Source organism: Eschrichtius robustus, chromosome 6 (assembly GCF_028021215.1).
Source record: "Eschrichtius robustus isolate mEscRob2 chromosome 6, mEscRob2.pri, whole genome shotgun sequence".
NCBI lineage: Eukaryota > Metazoa > Chordata > Mammalia > Artiodactyla > Eschrichtiidae > Eschrichtius > Eschrichtius robustus.
The window spans coordinates 17,883,851-17,910,973 of NC_090829.1; the positions used below are offsets into that span (position 1 = coordinate 17,883,851).

Here is a 27,123-nt window from a genome sequence, read left to right on the forward strand (position 1 = left end):
AGTCTTCCTAAGCAATTGTTTCTTTTCTAGGTTGCTGAGTAACCATCATGATGATGCCTCTAAGTTTATTTGTCTTCTTGCAAAGCCCAGCTGCAGCTATCTAGAACAGGATGATTTTATTCCTTTACTTCAGGTAATTTTCATTTCCTTTTAAAAATGGGTTTTATTTTTAGAGTTTCAGAGGCTTTTACAATTTTTTCAACTGTGAGATATGTCAACTGAGATATACAAATTTAGAGGTCAGATTTCTAGACGAGTTGTTTCCAAGCTTGTTTCAGCAGCAAAATCCTTTTGTTTAGAGAAAATTAACACTGATAATAGTATAAACAGATAATAGTATGAAACAGATAAAACAGGGCTACTCCCACTGAAGCAGAAGAGAGAGGCCTTACTCAGCCTCTCCTCTTGCCCACCCACAGCAGTCATAGAAGCACCTTCTGAAACTAGGCGATTCGCCTAGTCGAGTAGACCTCTGTTAAGGTTAAAGAGAAAGAGATCTCCAACAGAAAGAGCCCACTTGGGGAATATTTATATCCAGGCCTTCTGATGAGAATCAATTGCATGCCAATACTGGATCTGTTTTTATTATAGCATTCTTCATAGCCTGATACATTGCTTGTTAATATTCTTAATTTCATATTTAAATATTACATTTTTCTAAGTAGTTCACAAATTACTTGAAGCTGAGACCTGCCTTTCATTTCTGTTGAATGCACATCATTTTTTTAGTTGTTCTAGTAAATCCTTGTTTACTGTTAGTTAGGATACCTAAAGAAGGGCAGAAAGATGCATTAACGTAGTGCAGGTTTTTTTAAGTTGTATTCGTGGCTACCATCATTTTTTTTTAATAGATTTTTGTTGAATTGCAACATACATACACAAAAAGACACACTAATCACAGTGCATCAATTAATTTTCACAATGTGAGCACATCTGTGTAACTAGCACCCAGATGAATAACCAAAAATTACCAGTACCCCCAAAGCTCTTCATGCTCCCTCCCAGTCACTGCTGCCCTAGGGGAACCACTATCCTGACTTCTAACACTGTATGACATAGATTTCTAGTTGTTGGAACAGTTTTACATGTCCAGAAAATGAAGTTTGGTTATAATTTATTTTGTGTGCAGCGTTTTTGAGCTTGTCTTAATTTGCATGATAGCCTTGATTATCCTTAGACTCATCTGCTACATGTTTTTGTTCCCCTTTAAAAAGTGTTCATGGGAATGAGGACTGTTAATAGTTTCTTACATTTAATCAAGATCGTCATACATAATATCCAATATTATGTGTTCCTATTTATGTTTTGTGAAAGTTCTCCAGCCACGCCTCACCCTCACCAGCTCAATCCATTTGCAGCCGTGCTCTGTCTCTTACAAACTGCATCTTTTTGGCCCCCTTCCCCTAATAGCTTCTGGTTGGGTCTGGCAGATGGATAGCACCGCCAGGAGGTGGGAGGGCAGAAAAGAAAGAAGTTAGCATTTCTTCCCAACTCTTTGCTTCAGCACAGTAACTGTATTTCTCTATAATACAGCTTCTGCTGGATGGCCGCTTCTCCACAGTTGTAGTGCCTACTGGGCTCCTGTAGCTCTGTTCCTCCCCTTGTCCCTTTGGCCCTAGGGATTGTAACAATATCTTTCTGTTGCTCATCCCTGGTGCCTTCCACTCCCTTGTTTGTTCCCTTAACCTCCCCACGACTCTACACACAATTGCTTCGTGAAAGGTTCGTATGGGCGAATTCTTTTTCCTATGGGGACCTACCTTGACTGAGTTTTATCAGAAGCTTTAATAAAAGCTTTGACAGGAATATAAATTAAGCTGTACCAAGAGAATTATGAACAAACAACAAAATTATGAGTTAGTGGACATTTTTACTTCCTTCCCTTAAATGTAAGGAGAAGTTTTATTTTCATATAAGAAGTGGACATATGGAGTCTTCTGGTAAAAGATGACAGACTGATACATTCTCCTCCCATTCTTTTCCAAACCCCTCCAGTTAAAATATAGATATTTAAAAGGAATAAACCCATGAAAGTTAATAGAATGGCACAGAGGAACAGAGGAGGAAAAAAATCAGTATACAAGATACACGTAGTATTCCTTGAAGATAGAAAGCAGAAGCAGGCTAAGGAGACCACAGCCCGGAACGAGGGGCTGTGTATGGGCTGCAGTGGAGAAGTGAGCTACTCTTTTCCACTCTGCTCATTAGGATCCCAGAGAGGCTGTAAACTCGGAGTTGGCAGAGCTGATGAGAAGTATTAGAAATGGGGAATCATTGAAGGCTGGTGTACAGAGCAGTTGACCAGTTGACTCCTTACCTGGTTCCCAAATGTAAAGTGCAGCCTGACAGATTAACAAAACAAACAATAGAGCATGTTAAGACAAATTCCAGTAGAGGAACATCCTAGATAGTGTCTGGCCAGTATTCATCAAAACTGTCAAGATCGTCAGAAAGAAGGGAAGTCTGAAAAACTGTCTTAGCCGGAAGGAGCGTAAGGAGGCACAACAGCTAAATGTAATATGAGATCCTAGAACAGAAAAAAATACATTAGGTAACAACTAAGGAAATGTGAATTAAGTATGGCCTTGAATAATAGTAATAATAATGTATCAATATTGGCTTATTAATTATAGCAAATGCTAATGTAAGATGTTAATAATTAGGGACCTGGGTGCAGATATATGGGAACTTTATACTGTCTTCTCAATTTTTCTGTAAGGCTAAAACTGTTCTAAAAAGGCATTTTTAAAAAATAATTACTATATTCAGGGAGATTATATAAAACAAGAATAGATGCTGACACAAGAAAGAGCTGTTTGAATTTTAAAATGTAAGTGCCAAAATTTTAAATTTCAACATAAGGCCTGGAAACTAAAGTTAAGGATATCTCTGGCACACACAAACTCACAGATGGGGGAGAAAGAGAGAGACAGAAGAGAAGACATAAAGGACCAATTCAAGAATTTCAACATCTAACTAACTGGAATCTGAGGAAGAAAGAAGGGAAAAAACGGAGAGAAGGAAATCATTAAAGAAATAATATAGAGTCCTCAAGGAAATAATACAGGATGGAGAGAATTGGAAAGACTGGAGTGATAGGATGGGTCCAGAGAGCAGGAACCAAGTGGGATTCCTTGGGATTCCTGTTTCCTTTCTTGGGGAAATACAACATGCCTGTGTAACCATCATCTGATCAAAAACAGAATGTGACCCTCCCATCCCAGCCTCTCATGTTGCCTCCAGTCACTGCCCACAGAACCAGAATATACAGAATATAAATCTTCTGGTTGAAAGGAGCCTCTGAGTGCCAAACACAATGAATAAAAAAAAGACATACATAAACAAGTCCTCTTGAAATTTTAGAAAACCACTGGAATCCCCCAGAGAGAAAAACCAGGTCACCTTAATAAGAATAAGAATCGGGGTGGTATTAGATTCTCATTGGCAACTCTGGGGAAATGGATATGAATTCAGATTTCTACATCCTGCCAAGTTATCAATCGGATATGAGGTTAGAATAAAGACATTTAAAAACTCAGAAAGTTTATCTCCTGTTTTCTTAGAGAGTTACTGGAATATATTCTACAGCAAATTAAGTAAACCAAAAAGGAGAAATGCATGAGATCCAGGAAACAGTGGATTCAATCCAGAGAAGCAGTGAAATTAAGTCCCAGGTTGGCAACTGAAGAACAGCCAGTCCAGAATAGAGAAGGTGGAGGATTTCTCTGGAAAGGGAGGTAGAAGAGGATAGTTGTTACATGTGAGAACAGGGAAACTGGAGAGTATGATGAAGATGCAGCATTGTGTATCAACAAGCTAAAGAAAAGCAATTAGAAACTCCTTGAAAAATGAAAAAACTGTAAGACAGTCATGTATAAACACAAAGCAAACTGAAATGTGACATGATTATAAACAACTGATGGAGGGTAAGAAAAGGAAGTTCATCTAACCTCAATGCCTGGAACATTCTCCTTTGAATGCCCCCAAGGGACATGATGTTGGACCAATAAGAAATGAAATGCATTCCTTATATGCTGCTTAACTTAGCATTCAACAGTATTTATATAGTCAAAATGTCATAAAATATTTTAATGTATAACACCTAAAGTCACCCTATGGATTAACTGTAGAAAATTTTATTATGGTTGCAGAACAGTATTTAAACAGCCTGAACAATGTAAAAGTCAGAATATTGCCAACAAAATGTGAAGGAGAAAAAGAGGGAGAAGAGAAAATAAGGGTAAGGGTGCTATAATCATCATCCTTTGTAAAAGGAAATTAAGGCACTAAGATGAATGGGGTGAAAATTAAATGTATAAATAGATTATTTGCAGTTTACAAAGATAACCAATACAAGAACTAAAAATCATAACCTCAAATATTGGGTAAGGGGAGTAAAGTGGGACAGTTTAAATGAGCTAAATCCTCATCTTCCCTAGCAAAGAATAATAGATATTGTCTAAAGTTGATAGAACTATAAAGAAAAGTAATTGTAGGGACTTCACTGGTGGTGCAGTGGTTGAGAACCCACCTGCCAACGCAGGGGACATGGGCTTGAGCCCTGGTCTGGGAAGATCCCACATGCTGCGGAGTACCTAAGCCCATGTGCCACAACTACTGAGCCTGTGGTCTAGAGCCCGCGAGCCACAACTACTGAGCCTGCATGCCACAACCACTGAAGCCCACACGCCTAGAGCCTGTGCTCTGCAACAAGAGAAGCTACCGCAATGAGACGCCCGCACACTGCAATGAAGAGTAACCCCTGCTCTCCACAACTAGAGAAAGCCTGAGTGCAGCAGTGAAGACCCAACACAGCCAAAAATAAATAAATTTTTAAAAATAAATTAATTTTAAAAAGTGATGCCTATTTAAAAAAAGTAATTGTAACATAGTATTTAATTATACTTAAATAATAATTAAATTTTATGTTTAATTATAGAGGTAAGCAGCAAAGGAAATAAAGATATAAACGATTCAAAAGAAGTGGGGCTAAAGGTGCATGGATGGGGTAGGTTGGTAGAATGGTTCTTTCCATCATAAGTTCTTATATACTCCTTGATTTTATACCATGTGTATATGTAATTTCTCTTATTTTTATTGTGGAGAATTTTGAGCATATACAAATGCAGGCAGAGTGATCTACTGAACCCCCATGTACCCATCACCCACCCCCAATAATTATCAGAAACTAAAGAGATAGAGAATTTTAAAAACAGTAGCACTTTCAGTAAGTTGAAATCTTGGTATGGGGAGAACGTTAACAAAATAGACCACCAATTAACTAATTTCATCAAGAAAAAGGAGAAAGAACTAATGGACAAAATAAGAAATGACAAGGAGGAACAGAAGAAATTTTTTAAAAGTCATAAAAGACTGTTTTGCAGGCCTCAAATTTATTTGGAAATAAATTTGAAAACCTAGCTGAAATGGAAAATTTCCTAGGAAAATACATCTGACCAAAATTGACCCCATTTTATTTATTTATTTATTTGTTTTATTTATTTATTTTTGGCTGTGTTGGGTCCTTGTTGCTGCGCACGGGCCTTCTCCAGTTGCGGCGAGTGGGGGCCACTCCTCGCTGCAGCGTTAGGGCTCCTCATTGCGGTGGCCTCTCCTGTCGTGGACCACGGGCTCTAGGTGCACGGGCTTCAGTAGTTGTGGTGCATTGGCTTAGCAGTTGTGGCTCATGGGCTGTAGAGCACAGGCTCAGTAGTTGTGATGCACGGGCCCAGCTGCTCCGTGGCATGTGGGATCCTCCCGGACCAGGGCTTGAACCCATGTCCCCTGCATTGGCAGGCGGACTCTCAACCACTGCGCCACCAGGGAAGCCCGACCCCATTTTATTTAGAAAGCTTAACAAAGTAATTTCCTTAGAAGAAGTAGAGATCTTTATTAAGGAACTACCCCACAAAAAGCACCAGGCCCAGGTAGTTTCACAAGGGAATTCTACAAAACCCTCAAAGACCAGATAGTCCTAATGCTTAATAAATTATTCCAGAGAATTGAAAAGGAAGGAAAACTCCATAGCTCCTTCTATGAAACAACTGATACATAAACCAAGTACAGACAGTACAAAAAAGAAAATTGCAAATGAAGATAATTCATGATTAATAATAAAAAGTAATAAATAAAATATTAAACAGATGCATACAACCTGGTGGGATTTATTCCAGGAATTCAAGATTGCTTCAATATTAGGATCTTTTTTAATATCACATGTTGTATCTAAGAAAAAAATTATGATTGTCTCAATAGATGCTGAAATAACTTTGGACAAAATTTAACACCCATTCATTAAAAAATGCTCAAGAAAGTAAGTATTTGAGATGCTTTCTTAACATGATTATAATATATATACCTAGTGCTAAAGCCAATATAGAAAAACATAAGAGGCATTTCCATTAAGATCAGAGACAGGGCAAGGATGTCACAATATCCATTACTGTTCAGCATTGTACTAGAGTAATTATATTGTACAAGAGAAAACAGTTAGAGGCATAAGAATGGTTGAAGAAGTAAAGTATTCATAGATGATGTGACAGTAAACCTGGAAACCCAAGAGAATCAGTGATAAAACTCAAAACAATAAAATAATTCAGTAAAATAGTAGGAAATAAAATTAACATATACAATGAACAGAACTTCCATTTCTGACCAAAATGGAGTAACTGGGACTGGATTTGCCTTCTCACCCGAAACAACAAAAAACGTCAGGCAAGAAATACAAAATAATGGTTTTCAAGGTGCCAGACATCTGGCAACAAAAGATAGCGATTCCTGAGAAACAGTAAACAAACAAAGTGGTCCTTATGATTGCCTTGAGAGAGTTTCCAAGCCACAGTGTGTTGATGGGGACCCTAGGCAGAGTTCAGCGAACTCCCTGAGTTTAGGAGACAGAGCTGAGAATCTAGAAGGACCAAAGTAGTTAGAATTCTTGGAACAGAGCACCAAAGAGGAAAGAAATGCACAGAGAGAAAACTCCAGAGAGCTTCAGAACTCCTCCATGAGTATTCAGCAGAGGTACTGATCAGCAGATATATGTGAGGAAAGTAACCAAAGCTGAAGAAAGAGCTACCCCAAATTAGAGGGAACAGTACCCATAAGTCTCCCAGGGCCAACCAAGAATAATATCTGTCTCTACCAGCCAGACTGGAAAACTTCATAATACATGGCACTTTAGGTAGAGTAGTCATAGGAGTCTTGCCTCAGTAGTGGGGAATAATTAGCCCTAAATTAGATAGCACTCAGTCCTGTCTAACAGATCTGAAAAGCAAGATCTAGAAGGATGAAAGGGTTTTTCAAAGTAACTTAACAGCATCCCAGAACAGAAAATATTTATTCTATTCAGAACTTGAGAATATAAGAATATAAAAATATCCAGCACTCAAAAAGGTAAAATTCAAAATGGCTGGCAACATCAGGCATGCAAAGAAACAAGAATACAATTGATGATTAGGAGAAAAATCAATCAATTGAAACTGACTCAGAACTAACACAGATGTTAAAATTAGCAGATAAGTATATTAAAACAAATCAAAAACTGAATACTTTTTTAAAGACCCAAGTTGAACTTCTAGAGATGAAAACTAAGGTGTCTGGGGTGAAAAATATACCAGATTAGATTAACAGCAGATTAAACATTGCAAATTAAATGACTAGTGAACTTGAAGACATAGAATAGAAACTATCCAAAATGAGACATGGAGACATAAAAAAAGAAAGAAAAATGAAAAGAGCATCAGTGAGCTGTGGGGCCTAACTTCAAGCAACTTAACATACTTATAAATGGAAGAGAGGATGTTGTTAAATAAAGAATTTGTCAGGTCTTAGTCTCAGGTTCCTAGGACAGAACTTCTAAAGCCTCGGAATTTCCCGAATGATGAGTGTCTTTGTTTTTCATGGTGGGCTCCTGGGACCATGCCTGAGTTTATATTAATGAGGTGACTCATTGTGGGCCCCTATATAGTTCCAGGATGAGGGCTTCCCATGCCAGAAAGGCCGACCATGTGATTAGAGGTTGAGACTTTCAGCTAGGTGATATCAGCCTGACCTCCAAAGAGGCAGGGAGCCTGGAGATTGAATTCAGTCGTGTGGCCAGTGATTCAATCAATCGTGTCTACATAATGAAACCCAATTAAAAACTCTGGACACTGAAGCACAATTGAGCTCCCCCTGGTTAATGATACACAGTAATGTGCTAGGAGGGTGACATGTCTTGAGGACACAGAAGCTCCACATTTTAGACCTTCCCAGACCTTGCCCTGTGCATCTCTTATTTGGCTGGTCCTCATTTGTATCCTTTATAATAGAATAGTAATCATAATATATTACTGTCCCCAGTTCTGTGGGTCATTTGGGCAAGTTGTTGAACCTCAGGGGATAATGGAAACCCCCAAATGCATGGCCAGTTAGTCAGAAGTATGGGTAGCCTGGGAACCCCAGAGTTATGGCTGGTGTCTGAAGTGAGAGGAGTCTTGTGGGGGACTGTGCCCTTAACCTGTGAAATCTGCACTAACTCTGCACAGTTAGTGCTGAAATTGCATTCCAGGGGGACAGAAAATTATTTGAAGAGATAATGGCCCAGAATTTTCTGTACTTGGTGAAAACTATAAACCCACGAAACTAAGATGCTCAATAAGCCCAAAGCACAAGAAAAACAAAACTATACTAGGGCACATCATAATAAAGTGGCTCAAAACCAGTAATAAAAAGAAACTTTGAAAAGTAGCCAGAGAAAATAGTCACATTTCATAGAGTGGAACGAAGATAAAGATGACAGCGGATTTCGTGTTGGAAAAGTCCAAGCCAGAAGACAGAGGAGCAACATCTTTAAAGTACTGAAAGGAAAGAACTATCAACCTTGAATACTATACACAGTGAAAATACCACTCAAAAATGAAGGTGAATTAAAGATCTTTTTGGACATAGAAAAGCTCAAAGAATTCATCAGCAGCAGAAATGCACTACAAGAGATGTGTTTTGTTTGTTTGTTTTTTATTTGTTTGTTTGTTTGTTTTAAAAGTTGTTTAGGCAAGGAAGAAAGTAATACCAGATGGAAATGCAAATCTACACAAAGGAATGAACTCCAGAAGTGGTAACTACATGTATGTGATTTTTTATTATTCACATCTCTTTAGAAGAAAAGTAACTCTTTAAATGAAACTATCAACAATGCATTATGGTGTTTCTAACATATGTTTAAGTACAATTTGACAGCAATAGCATAAAGACTGGGAGAAGAGAAATGGAGGTATATTGTTAATGGTTTGCATATAATCCATGAAGTTGTATAACATCTCTTGAAAGTAGATTGTAGTAAATTAAAGATGTATGCTGTAACCTCTGATGCACCTCTAAAATAAGAGTTATAGCTAATAAGCCAAAAAAGGAAATAAAATGAAAGAATCATAAAGAACACTCAGTTAACACAAAAGGAGGAAGAAAAGGAAGAAAAAAAAAAGGAACAAAAAATGGATGGGACAGAGAGCAAGATGATAGATTTAAACCTAACCATATCAGTAGTCGCATTACATGTAAGTGGTGTGAATACCCCCAAAAGCAAAGATTAGACAAAAAACCAAGACCCAAATATAGTATGTTGCCTGAAAGAAATATAAAGACACAAATAGGTTAAAAGTAAAAGGAGGGAAATATATATACCATGCTAATATTAATCAAAAGAAAGCTCTTACAGAAATGCAAATCAAAACTACAGTGAGGTATCACCTCACACCAGTCAGAATGGCTATTATCAAAAAGTCTACAAATAACAAATGCTGGAGAGGGTGTGGAGAAAAGGGAACCCTCCTACACTGTTGGTGGGAATGTAGATTGGTGCAGCCACTGTGGAACACAGTATAGAGGTTCCTTAAAAAACTAAAAATAGAGCTACCATATGATCCAGCAATCCCACTCCTGGGCACGTATCCAGACAAGACGAAAACCCTAACTTGAAAAGATACATGCACCCCAGTGTTCGTAGCAGCACTATTTACAATAGCCAAGACATGGAAGCAACCTAAATGTCCATCAATAGATGAATGGCTAAAGAAGATGTATATAATGGAATATTTCTCAGCCATAAAAAGAACGAAATAATGCCATTTGCAGCAACATAGATGGACCTAGAGACTATCACACTAAATGAAGTAAATCAGACAAAGACAAATATCATATGCTATCACTTATATGTGGAGTCTAAAAAAATGATACAAATGAACTTATTTACAAAACAGAAACAGACTCATGGACATAGAAAACAAACTTATGGTTACCAAAGGGGGAAAGGAGGTGGGGGTGGGGGGGAGGATAAATTAGGACCTTGGGGTTAACAGATGTACACTACTCTATATAAAATAGATACACAACAAGGAACTACTATATAGCACAGGGAACTATATTCAGTATCTTCTAATAACCCATAATGGAAAACAATCTGAAAAAGTATATATGTATAAAATAAGTAGCAAGGATATACTGTATAGCACAGAGAATTATAGCCATTATCTTGTAATAACCTATAGTGTAGTATAATCTGCAAAAATACTGAATCACTATGCTGTACACTTGAAACTAACATAATATTGTAAATCAACTATACTTCAATAAAAAATTAAATGAAAAAAATAATTTATTCAAATTTGTAAAATAAATATCTATATTCCAAACGATAAATAAGTAAAAAACAGGACCAATCCCATAAGGGACATAGTAGACAAACAGTGGGAAAATGTTAATTCTCACTAGATATCAAAGAAATGTAAATGAAAGCAGTCTGAAGATGACAATTTACACATTCTAAAAGAACCCCCCAAAAAAGTTGAATGTTTATATCCAGTGATGGTGAAGTTGCCCAGAAATTGACTCATACATTCTTACAGCCATATTGTTCCCACCCTTTAGCCAGAAATGTTACCACTAAGAACTTAAGAAAGAAACAATTTGGCAAAAGCAGAAAGGTCCCTCCTCATCCTCTTGACTTCTAAATGTTGGAACTCCCACAGCTGAGCCCTTTAACACCTTCTCTTTTCCATCCACATGCACTGTTTGGAGGATCTCACCTATATACCCAGACCTCTCTCCTCGTGGATCTCCAGGAAGAAAGCAGACCCCAGCAGAGATTTTCCTGGGGGTGGGGCTTGGGGGTTTTTTTAGGCACTTCAAGGGCTCTGAACTCAGTCAGAAGGGGCCGTGAAGACAGGAGGGGCCAGAGAGACCCCTAAAGCAAGCTTCTTCATAATATTACTCCCTTACGTTGTTAATAACCAGATGTCCCAGGCTTTATCTGATTCGGAGTAAGGATGAGGTCCCCAGGAATTCCCTCATTGCAGTAGCCCTTAGCTCTCCTGCAGGCCACCAGATCTCAGCTGCCCTTGACCCCTGCCTCCAAGTCTGTGAGAATTATTTTTGTGAGGTAGCCCATTCATATTTTGACTTCCTCACTGAAGCCCATGTAGGAGAGCAAAATTTGCCAACCCAAAATGTCTCTTTGGCATGTAGATTATTTCAGGCTGAAAACAATCAAAGCCCAAAAGACTCAGGAAAAAACTTTGACCTTCTCCCTAATTGCCTAAAAGAATTTAGATAGAGGGCCTGTTCCTGGAACAGAGCTATCAGCAGAGATCTCTGCAAAGAATATGGGCTAAGTATGGTGGGGGAAACTGGGCAGGGCCTAGAAATCAGAGTCCACTCTGTGTCCTATTGTCTCTGTGTAGCCCAGCGAACATTTGTTTATCAAACATTTGCTTTTCCATCTTCATGTGAATTGCCTTCCTCCTCTTTGAAGTCCCAAACCACTACTCCCAACATCCACTTGTGTCTTTAGCTGAAGATGGTATTTAAGGTAAGGGCTTTGGCCATTTTGGCTAGTTACTCAGTTTTCCTGGGTCTCTCCCATGTATACACATTTAACTTTTGTTTAATTTTTCCCCTGTTTAAAAAAAAAAAAAAAAAACTCTTACAAATAAATGGAAAGACATTCCATGTTCATGGATTGAAAGACTTACTATTTTTAAATACCCATACTAGCCAAACCAATCTACAGATTGATGCAATCTCTATCAAAATCCCAATGGTCCCATTCCCCCATTCCCTGGCAACTACCATTTCTGTTCTCTGCTTCTCTGAGTTTGACTATTTTAGATACCTCATATAAGTGGAATCATGGAGATGTTGTTCATTGGATATAAAGTTTCAGTTATCCAAGACAAATAAGTTCTAGAGATCTGCTGTACAACATAGCACCTATCATTAACAATACTGTATTGTGCACTTAAAATTTTGTTAGAAGGTAGATCTCATGTTAAGTATTCTTACCAAAAAAACAAACAAAAGAAACAAAAAAAGAAGCAGCACAGGGAAAGTGTTGGAGATGAAGTATATGTCTATTACCTTGATTACACTGATGGTTTCCTAGGCGTATGCATGTGTCCAAACTCATCAAATTGTGTATATTAAATAGGTGCCGTTTCTGTATATCAGTTACACCTCAATAAAGTTGTTTAAAAATACCAGTGGTATTTTTTGCAGAAATAGAAAAAACAATTCTAAAATTCATATGGAATTTTTAGGACTTGGAATAGCCAAAACAATCCTGAGAAAGGAGAACAAAGCTGGAAGTCTCACACTTTATGACTTCAAAACATATTACAAAGATACAGCAATCAAAACAGGATGGTACTGGCATAAACACAGATATACAGACCAATGGAACAGAATAGAGAACCCAGAAATAAATTCTTGCTTATATGGTCAAATGATCTTCAACATGGGTGCCAAGAATAATAATGGGGAAACAACAGTCCCCAACAAATGGAGCTGGGAAAACTGGATATCCACATGCAAAGGAAAGAAGTTAGAACGTATCTTACACCATATAGAAAAATTAACTCAAAATGGATTAAAGACCTAAACATAAGAACTGAAACTATAAAACTCCTAGAAGAAGACATGAGGGAAACTTCACGATATTAGATTTGACAATGATTTTATGGATATGACACCAAAAGCACAGGCAACAAAAGCAAAAATAGACAAATGGGATTATATCAAACTTTAAGCCTTCACAGCGAAGAAACAGCACAGTGAAAGGCAACCTACAGAATGGAAAAATATTTGCAAACATATCTGATGAGGTTACTATATCCAGACTATATAAAGAACTCCTGTGACTCAATAACAACAACAACAAAGAACCTGAATTTAAAATGGGCAAAGGACTTGAGTAGATATTTCCTCTAAAGATAAAATGTCTAATGAGCATATGAAAAGATGTTCAACATCATTAAATAAGCAGGGGAATGCAAAGCAAAACCACAGTGAGATACCACCTCACACCCATTAGGATGGTTACTTTTTTTTTTTTTTAAGTGTTGGTAATGATGTGGAGAAATTGGAATACTGGTAGGAATGTAAAATGGTACAGCCAATATGGAAAGTAATATGGAAGTTCCATATGATCAGCAATACTACTCCTGGGTGTACATCCAAAAGAATTGAAAACAGAATCTCAAAGAGATATTTGTACACCCACGTTGATAGCAGCATTATTCACAATAGCCAAGAGGTGGAAGTAACATAAATGTCCATCAGTGGATGAATGGATAAAGAAAATGTGGTATATACATGGAATGGAATATTGTTCACCTTTTTTAAAAAGGGAAATTCTGTCACATGCAGCAACATAGATAAACATTGAGAACATTATGCTAAGGGAAATAAGCCAGTCACACAAAGATGTATACTGCATGACTCCACTTATATGAGGTATCTAAAGTCAAATTCATACAGATAGAAAGAAGAATGGTGGGTGCCAGTGGCTGAGGGAGGGTGAGGTAAGGATTCATTGTGTGATGAGTGTAGAGTTTTAGTCATCCGGGATTGAGTGGGTGGGGAGTGGGGGGAATCTGGAGATCTGTTGCCCAACAATGTGCAAGTGGTTGACAGTATTGTACTGTATGCTTGGAAATTGTTGGGAGGATGAATCTTATGTATTTTTAAAAAATTTTTTTTATTTTTGGCTGTGTTGGGTCTTCATTTCTGTGCGAGGGCTTTCTCTAGTTGCAGCAAGCAGGGGCCACTCTTCATCGCAGTGCGCGGGCCCCTCACTGTCGTGGCCTCTCTTGTTGCGGAGCACAGGCTTCAGATGCACAAGCTCAGTAGTTGTGGCTCACGGGCCCAGTTGCCCCACAGCATGTGGGATCATCCCAGACCAGGGCTCAAACCCGTGTCCCCTGCATTGGCAGGCAGATTCTCAACCACTGCGCCACCAGGGAAGCCCTCTGATGTATTTTTTTTGCCACAAAAAGAAAAGAAAAGGCAGGGTGGCTATATTAATGTCAGACAAAGTAGTTTTTAGAGAAAATAATGTTGCTAGGGAATGATAAATGGATCAATTTATCAAGAGGATATAACAATTCTAAATGTTTATACACCTAATAACAGACCTTCAAAATGCATGAATCAATATCCGATAGAACTGCAAGGATAAATGCACAATTATAGTTGTAGATTTCCACGTACTGCTGTGAATAATGAATAGAACAAGTAGAGAAAAAATCAATAAGGATTTAGAACACTTAAACAAGACTATCAACCAACCTGACCTAATTGGCATTTGTATTACATTTCACCCAACAACAGCAGAATACACATTCCTTTATTTTTTTCTCTGAAATCTTGATATATTTTATTATATTTTTCCCCACATGTTATCTTTTCTACTTTATATTGTAAACCAGAAAGGGTATTAGGAATCTAAGTAAGAAGGTGTGGGTTCACACATACCTTTGTCATACAGAATACACATTCCTTTAACATGTACACAGAATATTTACCAAAATAGACCATATTCTGGGCCATAGAACAAATCTCAACAAATTTTAGATACTCAGCTCACAAAATATGTTCTCTGGCCATAATGGAATTAAATTAGAAATAATAACAGATCTGTGAAAAATTCCTGAATATTTTATAACTAAGTAACCTATGGGTCAGAGAAGAAGAAATCAAAAGGAAAATTAGGAAGTATTTTGAAATGAATGAAAATGAAAATACAACATATCAAAATTTATGGGATTCTGCTAAAGCTGTATTTATTTATTTTTTTACTTCCTATTGTATTTTTTTTGAATTTTTAAATTATTTTTATATAGCAGGTTCTTATTAGTTATCTATTTTATACATATTACTGTATATATGTCAATCCCAATCTCCCAATTCATCCCACTCACCCACCCCCGCGCTTTCCCCCCTTGGTGTCCATATGTCTGTTCTCTACATCTGTGTCTCTATTTCTGCCTTGCAGACCGGTTCAACTGTACCATTTTTCTAGATTTCACAAAAATGCATTAATATACAATATTTGTTTTTCTCTTTCTGACTTACTTCACTCTGTATGACAGTCTCTAGGTCCATCCACATCTCTACAAATGACCCAGTTTCATTCCTTTTTATGGCTGAGTAATATTCCATTGTATATATGTACCACATCTTCTTTATCCTTTCGTCTGCCGATGGGCATTTGGGTTGCTTCCATGACCTGGCTGTTGTATATAGTGCTGCAGTGAACACTGGGGTGCATGTACCTTTTTGAATTATGGTTTTCTCTGGGTATATATGCCCAGTAGTGGGACTGCTGGGTCATATGGTAGCTCTATTTTTAGTTATTTTGTTTTTTTAAAAGGAACTCCTTTATTTTATTTATTTATTTATTTATTTTTGGCTGTGTTGGGTCTTCATTTCTGTGCAAGGGCTTTCTCTAGTTGCGGCAACTGGGGGCCACTCTTCATCGTGGTGCGCGGGCCTCTCACTATCGCGGGCTCTCTTGTTGCGGAGCACAGGCTCCAGACGTGCAGGCTCAGTAGTTGTGGCTCACGGGCCTAGTTGCTGCGCGGCATGTGGGATCCTCCCAGACCAGGGCTCGAACCCATGTCCCCTGCATCGGCAGGCAGATTCTCAACCACTGCACCACCAGGGAAGCCCTATTTTTAGTTTTTTAAGGCACCTCTATACTGTGTTCCACAGTGGCTGTATCAATTTACATTCCACCAACAGTTGCAAGAGGGTTCCCTTTTCTCCACACCCTCTCCAGCATTTGTTGTTTGTAGATTTTCTGATGATGCCCATTCTAACTGGTGTGAGGTGATAACCGCAGTGTAGTTTGGATTTGCATTTCTCTAATAATTAGTAATGTTGAGCAGCTTTTCATGTGCCTCTTGGCCATCTGTATGTTTTCTTTGGAGAAATGTCTATTTAGGTCTTCTGCCCATTTTTGAATTGGGTTGTTTGTTTTTTAAATATTGAGCTGCATGAGCTACTTGTAAATTTTGGAGATTGATCCTTTGTCTGTTGATTCGTTTGCAAATATTTTCTCCCATTCTCAGGGTTGTCTTTTCATCTTGTTTACAGTTTCCTTTGCTGTGCAAAAGCTTTTAGGTTTCATTAGGTCCCATTTATTGATTTTTGTTTTTATTTCCATTACTCTATGAGGTGGGTCAAAAAGGATCTGACTGTGATTTATGTCAGATTGTTCTTCCTATGTTTTCCTCTAAGCGTTTTATGGTGTCCAGTCTTACATTTAGGTCTTTAACCCATTTTGAGTTTCTTTTTGTGTATGGTGTTAGGGAGTGTTCTAATTTCATTCTTTTACATGTAGCTATCCAGTTTTCCCAGCACCACTTATTGAAGAGACTGTCTTTTCTCCAAGGCAAGGTATCCTTGCCTCCTTTGTCATACATTAGTTGACCATAGGTGCATGGGTTTATCTCTGGGCTTTCTATGCTGTTCCATTGATCTATATTTCTGTTTTTGTGCCAGTACCATATTGTCTTGATTACTGTAGCTTTGTAGTATAGTCTGAAGCCGGGGAGTCTGATTCCTCCAGCTCCGTTTTTTGCCCTCAAGATAGCTTTGGCTATTCGGGGTTTTTTGTGTCTCCATACAAATTTTAAGATTTTTTGTTCTAGTTCTGTAAAAAATGTCATTGGTAATTTGATAGGGATTGCATTGAATCTGTAGATTGCTTTGGGTAGTATAATCATTTTCACAATATTGATTCTTCCAATCCAGGAACATGGTATATCTCTCCATCTGTCTTATCATCTTTGATTTCTTTCATCAGTGTCTTATAGTTTTCTGAGTACAGGTTTTTTACCTCCATAGGGAGGTTCATTCCTAGGTATTTTATTCTTTTTGTTGCAATAGTGAATGGGACTGTTTCCTTAATTTCTCTTTCTGATCTTTCATTGTTAGTGTATAGGAATGCAAGAGATTTCTGTGCATTCATTTTGTATCCTGAAACTTTACGAAATTCATTGATTAGCTCTAGTAGTTTTCTGTGGCATCTTTAGGATTATCTATGTATAGTTGCATATCATCAGCATGATAGTTTTACTATCATGTAAAACAGTGACAGTTTTACTTTTTCTTTCCCAATTTGTATTCCTTTTATTTCTTTTAATTCTCTGATTGCCGTGGCTAGGACTTCCAAAACTAGGTTAAATAATAGTGGTGAGAGTGGGCAACCTTGTCTTGTTCCTGATCTTAGGGGAAATGCTTTCAGTTTTTCAACATTGAGAATGATGTTTGCTGTGAGTTTGTCATATATGGCCTTTATTATGTTGAGGTAGGTTCCCTCTTATGCCCACTTTCTGGAGAGTTTTTATCATAAATGGGTGTTGAATTTTGTCAAAAGCTTTTTCTGGATCTATTAAGATGATCATATGGTTTTTATTCTTCAATTTGTTCATGTGATGTATCACATTGACTGATTTGCATATATTGAAGAATCCTTGCATCCCTGGGATAAATCCCACTTGATCATGGTGTATGATCCTTTTAATGTGTTGTTGGATTCTGTTTGCTAGTATTTTTTTGAGGATTTTTGCATCTATATTCATCAGTGATATTGGTCTGTAATTTTCTTTTTTTGTCGTATCTTTGTCTGGTTTTGGTATCAGGGTGATGGTGGCCTCGTAGGATGAGTTTGGCAGTGTTCCTTCCTCTGCAGTTGTTTGGAAGAGTTTGAGTAGGATGGGTGTTAGCTCTTCTCTAAATGTTTGGTAGAATTCACCTGTGAAGCCATCTGGTCCTGGACTTTTGTTTGTTGGAAGATTTTTAATCACAGTTTCAATTTCATTACTTGTGATTAGTCTGTTCATATTTTCTGTTTCTTCCTGGTTCAATCTAGGAAGGTTATACCTTTCTAAGAATTTGTCCATTTCTTCCAGGTTGTGCATTTTATTGGCATAGAGTTGCTTGTAGTAGTCTCTTAATAATGCTTTGTATTTCTGCAGTGTCCATTGTAACTTCTCCTATTTCATTTCTAATTTTATTGATTTGAGTCCTCTCCCTCTTTTTCTTGATGAGTCTGGCTAATGGTTTATCAATTTTGTTTATCTTCTCAAAGAACCAGCTTTTAGTTTTATTGATCTTTGCTTTTGTTTCTTTGTTTTTATTTCATTTATTTCTGCTCTGAACTTTATGATTTCTCTCCTGCTAATTTTGGGTTTTGTTTGTTCTTCTTTCTCTAATTCCTTTAGGTGTAAGGTTAGTTTATTTGAGATTTTTATTGTTTCTTGAGGTAGGATTGTATTGCTATAAACTTCCCTCTTAGAACTGCTTTTGCTGCATCCCATAGGTTTTGGATCGCTGTGTTTTTGCTATCATTTGTCTCTAGGTTTTTTTTGATTTCCTCTTTGATTTCTTTAGTGATCTCTTGGTTATTTAGCAACGTATTGTTTAGCCTCCATGTGTTTGTGTTTTTTACGGTTTTTTTTCCCTGTAATTGACTTCTAATCTAATGGCGTTGTCGTCGGAAAAGATGCTTGATATGATTTCAGTTTCCTTAAATTAATCGAGGCTTGATTTCTGACCCAAGATGTGATCTATCCTAGAGAATGTTCCATGTGCACTTGAGAAGAAAGTGTAATCTGCTGTTTTCTGATGGAATGGTCTATAAATATCAATTAAATCTATCTGGTCTATTTTGTCATTTAAACTTGTGTTTCCTTATTAATTTTCTGTCTGGATGATCTGTCCATTGGTGTAAGTGAGGTGTTAAAGTTCCCCACTGTTACTGTGTTACTGTCGATTTCCTCTTTTATAGCTGTTAGTATTTGCCTTATGTATTGAGGTGCTCCTATGTTGGGTGCATAAATATTTATAATTGTTATATCTTCTTCTTGGGTTGATCCCTTGATCATTATGTAGTGTCCTTCCTTGTCTTTTGTAATAGTCTTTATTTTAAAGTCTATTTTATCTGATATGAGTATTGCTACTCCAGCTTTCTTTTGATTTCCATTTGCATGGAATATCTTTTTCCATCCCTTCACTTTCTGTCTGTATGTGTCCCTAGGTCTGAAGTGGGTCTCTTGTAGACAGCATATATGTGGATCTTGTTTTTGTATCCATTCAGCGAGCCTGTGTCTTTTGGTTGGAGCATTTAATCCATTCACGTTTAAGGTAATTATCGATATGTATGTTCCTTTGACCATTTTCTTAATTGTTATGGGTTTGTTTTTGTAGGTTCTTTTCTTCTCTCGTGTTTCCCATTTAGAGAAATTCCTTTAGTATTTGTTGTAGAGCTGGTTTGGTGGTGCTGAATTCTCTTAGCTTTTGCTTGTCTGTAAAGCTTTTGATTTCTCTGTCGAATCTGAATGAGATCCTTGCCAGCTAGAGTAATCTTGGTTGTAGGTTCTTCCCTTTCATCGCTTTAAATATATGGTGCCAGTCCCTTCTGGCTTGTAGAGTTTCTGCTGAGAAATCAGCTGTTAACCTTATGGGAGTTCCCTTGTATGTTATTTTTCCCTTGTTGCTTTTAATAATTTTTGTTTGTCTTTAATTTTTGTCAGTTTGATTACTGTGTGTCTCGGCGTGTTTCTCCTTGGGTTTATACTGCCTGGGACTCTCCGCGCTGCCTGGACTTGGGTGGCTATTTCCTTTCCCGTGTTATGGAAGTTTTCAACTATAATCTCTTCAAATATTTTCTCTGGTCCTTTCTCTCTCTCTTCTCCTTCTGGGACCCCTATAATGCGAATGTTGTTGCGTTTAATGTTGTCCCAGAGGTCTCTTAGGTTGTCTTCATTTCTTTTCATTCTTTTTTCTGTATTCTGTTCCGCAGCAGTGAATTCCACCATTCTGTCTTCCAGTCACTTATCTGTTCTTCTGCCTCAGTTATTCTGCTATTGATTCCTTCTAGTGTAGCTTCCATTTCAGTTATTGTATTGTTCATCTCTGTTTGTTTGTTCTTTAATTCTTCTAGGTGTTTGTTAATCATTTCTTGCATCTTCTCAGTCTTTGCCTCCATTCTTTTTCTGAGGTCCTGGATCATCTTCACTATCATTATTCTGAATTCTTTTTCTGGAAGGTTGTGTATCTCCACTTCTTTTAGTTGTTTTTCTGGGGTTTTATCTGGTTCCTCTATCTGTTACATAGTCCTCTGCCTTTTCATTTTGTCTATCTTTCTGTGAATGTGGTTTTCGTTCCACAGTCTGCAGTATTGTAGTTCTTCTTGCTTCTGCTGTCTGCCTTCTGGTGGATGAGGCTATCTAAGAGGCTTATGCAAGCTTCCTGTTGGGAGGGACTGTTGGTGGGTAGAGCTGGGTGTTGCTCTGCTGGGCAGAGCTCAGTAAAACTTTAATCTGCTTGTCTGCTGATGGGTAGGGCTGAGTTCCCTCCCTGTTGGTTGTTTGGCCTGAGGCAACCCAGCACTGGAGGCTACAGCCTCTTTGGTGGGGCTAATGGCGGACTCCAGGAGGGCTCATGCCAAGGAGTACTCCCCAGAACTTCTGCTGCCAGTGTCCTTGTCCCCGCAGTGAGCCACAGCCACCCCCCACCTCTGCAAGAGACCCTCCAACACTAGCAGGTGGGTCTGATTCAGTCTCCTATGGGGTCACTGCTCCTTCCCCCTGGGTCCTCATGTGCACACTACTTTGTGTGTGCCCTCCAGGAGTGGAGTCTGTTTCCCCCAGTCCTGTCGAAGTCCTGGAATCAAATCCCTCTAGGCTGAAAAGTCTGATTCTCTGGGAATTCCTCCTCCCGTTGCTGGACCCCCAGGTTGGGAAGCCTGACATGGGGCTCAGAACCTTAACTCCAGTGGGTGGACTTCTGTGGTATAATTGTTCTCCAGTTTGTGAGTCACCCACCCAGCAGTTATGGGATTTGATTTTATTGTGATTGTGCCCCTCCTACTGTCTCACTGCGGCTTCTCCTTTGTCTTTGGATGTGGGATATCATTTTTGGTGAGTTCCAGTGTCTTCCTCTGGATGATTGTTCAGCAGTTAGTTGTGATTCCAGCACTCTTGCAAGAGGGAGTGAGTGCACGTCCTTCTACTCCGCCATCTTGAGCCAATCACTTTAAAGCTGTATTTAATAAGTGAGTTTAGCAAGGTTACAGTTACATTATCAATGTACAAAACTCAATTTTCTTTCTATATACTAGCAACAAATAATTGGAAATTGAAATCTTTTAAATACCATTTATAATACTACCCAAAAATATCAAATACTTAGAGGCAGATCTGACACTAGATGTGCAAGACATGTGTACTGAAAACAGTAAAACATTGCTGAGAGAAATTAAGATTTATGTAAATGGAGAGATTGTCTTCTTTATGGATGGGAAGACTTGATATTATTAAGATGTCAGTTTTACGTTAGATTTGACTCTTAGAACCATAGTAATGTTTTGCATACTCTCCCTGCAATAAATAATGAATTATAATCAACCAAGACCTGTAGGCAAGAAACCCAAAATAGAATATAAACAGTAACAAATGAACTGAAATGTATTACACATGGATAACACAACCACATTAAAGAGGATAAAGGCAGATAAGGAAAGAGCTAACCTAAGTAACCTTGGAAACAATATTTTAACTGGATACTCTTGAGACTAAAGACAAAAGGTACTGTACACAAATACTATAGTCTAGTTAGTAAATTACTTTCTCAATGGGGTACGTGTTGGAAAGTCTGTTAAAGTTACAAAGGAAAGGGGGAAGTCAAGAATGAACCTTGCGGTATTGAATTGAAATCAGTTATCTGTATGATTACATAGTTTTTAATATTCACACATAGAAAGAGAAAGAAATATATGTGTATGCATGGACTGATATACATACATATGTATATATCTAGTCCTGTCTGCCAAGAGGGTCCACTAGCAATGACACCCTAGTAGTAACAAGCAGCCCCCAGATTTGGTTTCTCAATACCATTCTGCAGTAAAAGGAATCAGGGCTGCTTGGAGAAAAGGTTGATTCTAGGGCTGGAGCATGGAAAATATAAGATGAGACTGGACCATCTTGTGATACCAAAAAGTATAGAAGTGCTTACAAAAGGGTGGGGCATGTCAAGAGGACACAGGAGCCAAAGCTAGCTCATAAATTGAACAAACAAGTATATTGGAGAGAAAGGACAGCTCTTCCTTATAGAAGAATTTCAGTTAATAAATGTAGAGGGAATGAGGGAAAAAACAAAGTAAACACCACTATATAAATTAGGTAGGGGGAGACCTTCAAGATGGCAGAAGAGTAAGACGTGGAGATCACTTTCCTCCCCACAAATACATCAGACATACGTCTACATATGGAACAACTCCTACAGAATACCTACTGAATGCTGGCAGAAAACCTCAGACCTCCCAAAAGGCAAGAAACTCCCCACGTACCTGGGTAGGGCAAAAGCAAAAACAGAGAGGAAAGAATAGGGACAGGACCTGCACCAGTGGGAGGGAGCTGTGAAGGTTGAAAAGTTTCCACACACTAGGAAGCCCCTTCACTCGTGGAAACGGGGGGTGGGTAGGGGGGAAGCTTCGGAGCCACAGAGGAGAGCGCAGCAACAGGGGTGCAGAGGGCAAAGCAGAGAGATTCCCGCACAGAAGATTGCTGCCGACCAGCACTCACCAGCCTGAGAGGCTTGTCTGCTCACCCGCTGGGATGGGTGGGGGCTGGGATCTGAGGCTCCGGCTTCGGAGGTCAGATCCCAGGGAGAGGACTGGGGTTGGTTGCATGAACACAGCCTGAGAGGGCTAGTGCGCCACAGCTAGCCAGGAGGAGGTCCGGGAAAAAGTCTGGAACTGCCTAAGAGGCAAGAGACCATTGTTTCGGGGTGCACGAGGAGAGGGGATTCAGAGCACCACCCAGACGAGTGCCAGAGACAGGCGCAAGCTGCAGCTATCAGCACGGACCCCAGAGACGGGCATGAGATGCTAGGGCTGCTGCTGCCGCCACCAAGAAGCCTGTGTGCAAGCACAGGTCATTGTCCACCGCTCCCCTCCCGGAAGCCTGTGCAGCCCGCCACTGCCAGGGTCCCGTGATGGAGAGACAACTTCCCCGGGAGAACACACGGTGCGCCTCAGGCTGTTGCAACGTCATTCTGGCCTCTGTTGCCGCAGGCTCTCCCCGCATTCCGTTCCCCTTCCTCCCCCAAGCCTGAGTGAGCCAGAGCCCCCTAATCAGCTGCTACTTTTAACCCTGTCCTGTCTGGGCAGGAACAGACGCCCTCAGGCGACCTACACGCAGAGGTGGGGCAGATCCAAAGCTGAACCCCAGGAGCTGTGCAAACAAAGAAGAGAAAGGGAAATTTCTCCCAGCAGCCTCAGGAGCAGCGGATTAAATCTCCACAATCAACTTGATGTACCCTGCATCTATGGAATACGTGAATAGACAATGAATCACCCCAAAATTGAGGTGGTGGACTTTGGGAGCAATGATATATATTTTTTTTCCTTTTTTTCTTTTTTTGAATGTATGTGTATGCTTCTGTGTGATTTTGTCTGTTTAGCTTTGCTTTTACCATTTGTCCTAGGGTTCTGTCTGTCCGTTTTTTGTTTTGTTTTGTTTTGTTTTTTTAGTATAGTTTTCAGCGCTTGTTATCATTGGTGGATTTGTTTTTTGGTTTGGTTGCTCTCTTCCTTCTGTTTTCCTTTTTTTAATTTATTTTTAATTTTTTTATTTTTAATAATTATTTTTTATTTTAATAACTTTATTTTATTGTATTTCTTTTTTTTCTCTTTCTTTCTTTTCTTCTTTTTTTCTCCCTTTTCTTCTGAGCTGTGTGTCTGACAGGATCTTGGTGCTCTGGCCAGGTGTCAGGCCTGTGCCTCTGAGGTGGGAGAGCCAAGTTCAGGACATTGGTCCACCAGAGATCTCCCAGCTCCACATAATATCAAATGGCGAAAGCTCGCCCAGAGACCTCCATCTCAACACTAAGACCCAGCTCCACTCAACGACCAGCAAGCTACAGTGCTGGACACCCTGTGCCAAACAACTAGCAAGACAGGAACACAACCCCACCCATTAGCACAGAGGCTGCCTAAAATCATAATAAGGTTACAGACGTGCCAAAACACACCACTGGACATGGACCTGCCCACCAGAAAGACAAGATCCAGCCTCATCCAGCAGAACACGGGCACTAGTCCCCGCCACCAGGAAGCCTACACAACCCACTGAACCAACCTTAGCCACTGGGGGCAGACACCAAAAACAACAGGAACTACGAACCTGCAGCCTGCGAAAAGGAGACCCCAAACACAGTAAACTAAGCAAAATGAGAAGGCAGAAAAACACACAGCAGATGAATGAGCAAGGTAAAAACCCACCAGACCAAATAAATGAAGAGGAAATAGGCAGTCTACCTGAAAAAGAATTCAGAGTAATGATAGTAAACATGATCCAAAATCTTGGAAATAGAATGAAGAAAATACAAGAAATGTTTCACAAGGACCTAGAAGAACTAAAGAGTAAAGAAACAATGATGAACAATACAATAAATGAAATTTAAAATTCTCTAGAATGAATCAATAGCAGAATAACTGAGGCAGAAGAACGGATATGTGACCTGGAAGATAAAATAGTGGAAATAACTACTGCAGAGCAGAATAAAGAAAAAATAATGAAAAGAATTGAGGACAGTCTCAGAGACCTCTGGGACAACATTAAACGCACCAACATTCGAATTATAGGGGTCCCAGAAAAAGAAGAAAAAGAGAAAGGGACTGAGAAAATATTAGGAGAGATTATAGTTGAAAACTTCCCTAATATGGGAAAGGAAATAGTTAATCAAGTCCAGGAAGCGCAGAGAGTCCCATACAGGATAAATCCAAGGAGAAACACGCCAAGACACATATTAATCAAACTATCAAAAATTAAATACAAAGAAAAAATATTAAAAGCAGCAACGGAAAGACGACAAATAACATATAAGGGAATCCCAATAAGGTTAACAGCTGATCTTTCAGCAGAAACTCTGCAAGCCAGAAGGGAGTGGCAGGACATAGTTAAAGTGATGAAAGAGAAAAACCTACAAGCAAGATTACTCTACCCAACAAGGATCTCATTCAGATTCGATGGAGAAATTAAAACCTTTACAGACAAGCAAAAGTTAAGAGAATTCAGCAGCACCAAACAGCTTTACAACAAATGCTAAAGGAACTTCTCTAGGCAGGAAACAAAAGAGAAGGAAAAGACCTATAATAACAAACCCAAAACAATTAAGAAAATGGTAATAGAATCATACATATTGATAGTTACCTTAAATGTAAATGGATTAAATGCTCCCACCAAAAGACGTAGACTGGCTGAATGGATACAAAAACCAGACCCATATATATGCTGTCTACAAGAGACCGACTTCAGACCTAGGGACAAATACAGACTGAGAGTGAGGGGATGGAAAAAGATATTCCATGCAAATGGAAATCAAAAGAAAGCTGGAGTAGCAATACTCGTATCAGATAAAATAGACTTTAAAATAAAGAATGTTACAAAAGACAAGGAAGGACACTACATAATGATCAAGGGATCAATCCAAGAAGAAGATATAACAATTATAAATATATATGCACCCAACATAGGAGCACCTCGATACATAAGGCAACTGCTAACAGCTATAAAAGAGAAAATCGACAGTAACACAATAATAGTGGGAGACTTTAACACCTCACTTACACCAATGGACAGATCATCCAAACAGAAAATTAATAAGGAAACACAAGCTTTAAATGACACCATAGACCAGACAGATTTAATTGATATTTATAGACCATTCCATCAGAAAACAGCAGATTACACTTTCTTCTCAAGTGCACACGGAACATTCTCCAGGATAGATCACATCTTGGGTCACAAATCAAGCCTCAGTAAATTTAAGAAAATTGAAATCATATCAAGCATCTTTTCTGACCACAACACTATGAGATTAGAAATCAGTTACAGGGAAAACAAATGTAAAAAATCACAAACACATGAAGGCTAAACAATACGTTACTAAATAACCAAGAGATCACTGTAGAAATCAAAGAGGAAATTTAAAAAAACCTAGAGACAAATGACAACAAAAACATGATGATCCAAAACCTATGGGATGCAGCAAAAGCAGTTCTAAGAGGGAAGTTTATAGCAATACAATCCTACCTCAAGAAACAATAAAAATCTCAAATAAACTAACCTTACACCTAAAGGAACTAGAGAAAGAAGAACAGACAAAACCCAAAATTAGTAGAAGGAAAGAAAACATAAAGTTCAGAGCAGAAATAAATGAAATAGAAACAAAGAAAACAATAGCGAAGATCAATAAAACTAAAAGCTGGTTCTTTGAGAACATAAACAAAATTGATAAACCATTAGCCAGACTCACCAAGAAAAAGAGGGAGAGGACTCAAATCAATAGAAATAGAAATGAAAAAGGAGAAGTAACAACTGACATTGCAGAAATACAAAAGATCATGAGAGATTACTACAAGCAACTATATGCCAATAAAATGGACAAACTGGAAGAAATGGACAAATTCTTAGAAAAGCACAACCTTCCGAGACTGAACCAGGAAGAAATAGAAAATATAAACAGACCATCCACAAGCACTGAAATTGAGACTGTGATTAAAAATCTTCCAACAAACAAAAGCCCAGGACCAGATGGCTTCACAGGCGAATTCTATCAAACATTTAGAGAAGAGCTAACACCTATCCTTCTCAAACTCTTCGAAAATATTGCAGAGGGAGGAACACTCCCCAACTCATTCTACGAGGCCACCATGACCCTGATACCAAAACCAGACAAAGATGTCATAAAGAAAGAAAACTACAGGCCAATATCACTGATGAACATAGATGCAAAAAT

At 38.6% G+C, this 27,123-nt stretch overlaps 1 protein-coding gene across 4 annotated transcripts in view; it reads left to right on the forward strand.

The window, feature by feature from the left end:
- The window catches only part of PPP2R3A (protein phosphatase 2 regulatory subunit B''alpha), a 210,483-nt gene that overhangs the window by 94,150 nt on the left and 89,210 nt on the right, over positions 1-27,123 (forward strand). For all 4 annotated transcript variants that reach the window (XM_068545961.1, XM_068545959.1, XM_068545958.1 and 1 more), the window contains one exon: positions 31-133. In XM_068545961.1, the coding sequence (XP_068402062.1) occupies positions 31-133 (103 nt within the window). The remainder of the gene's footprint in view (positions 1-30; positions 134-27,123) is intronic.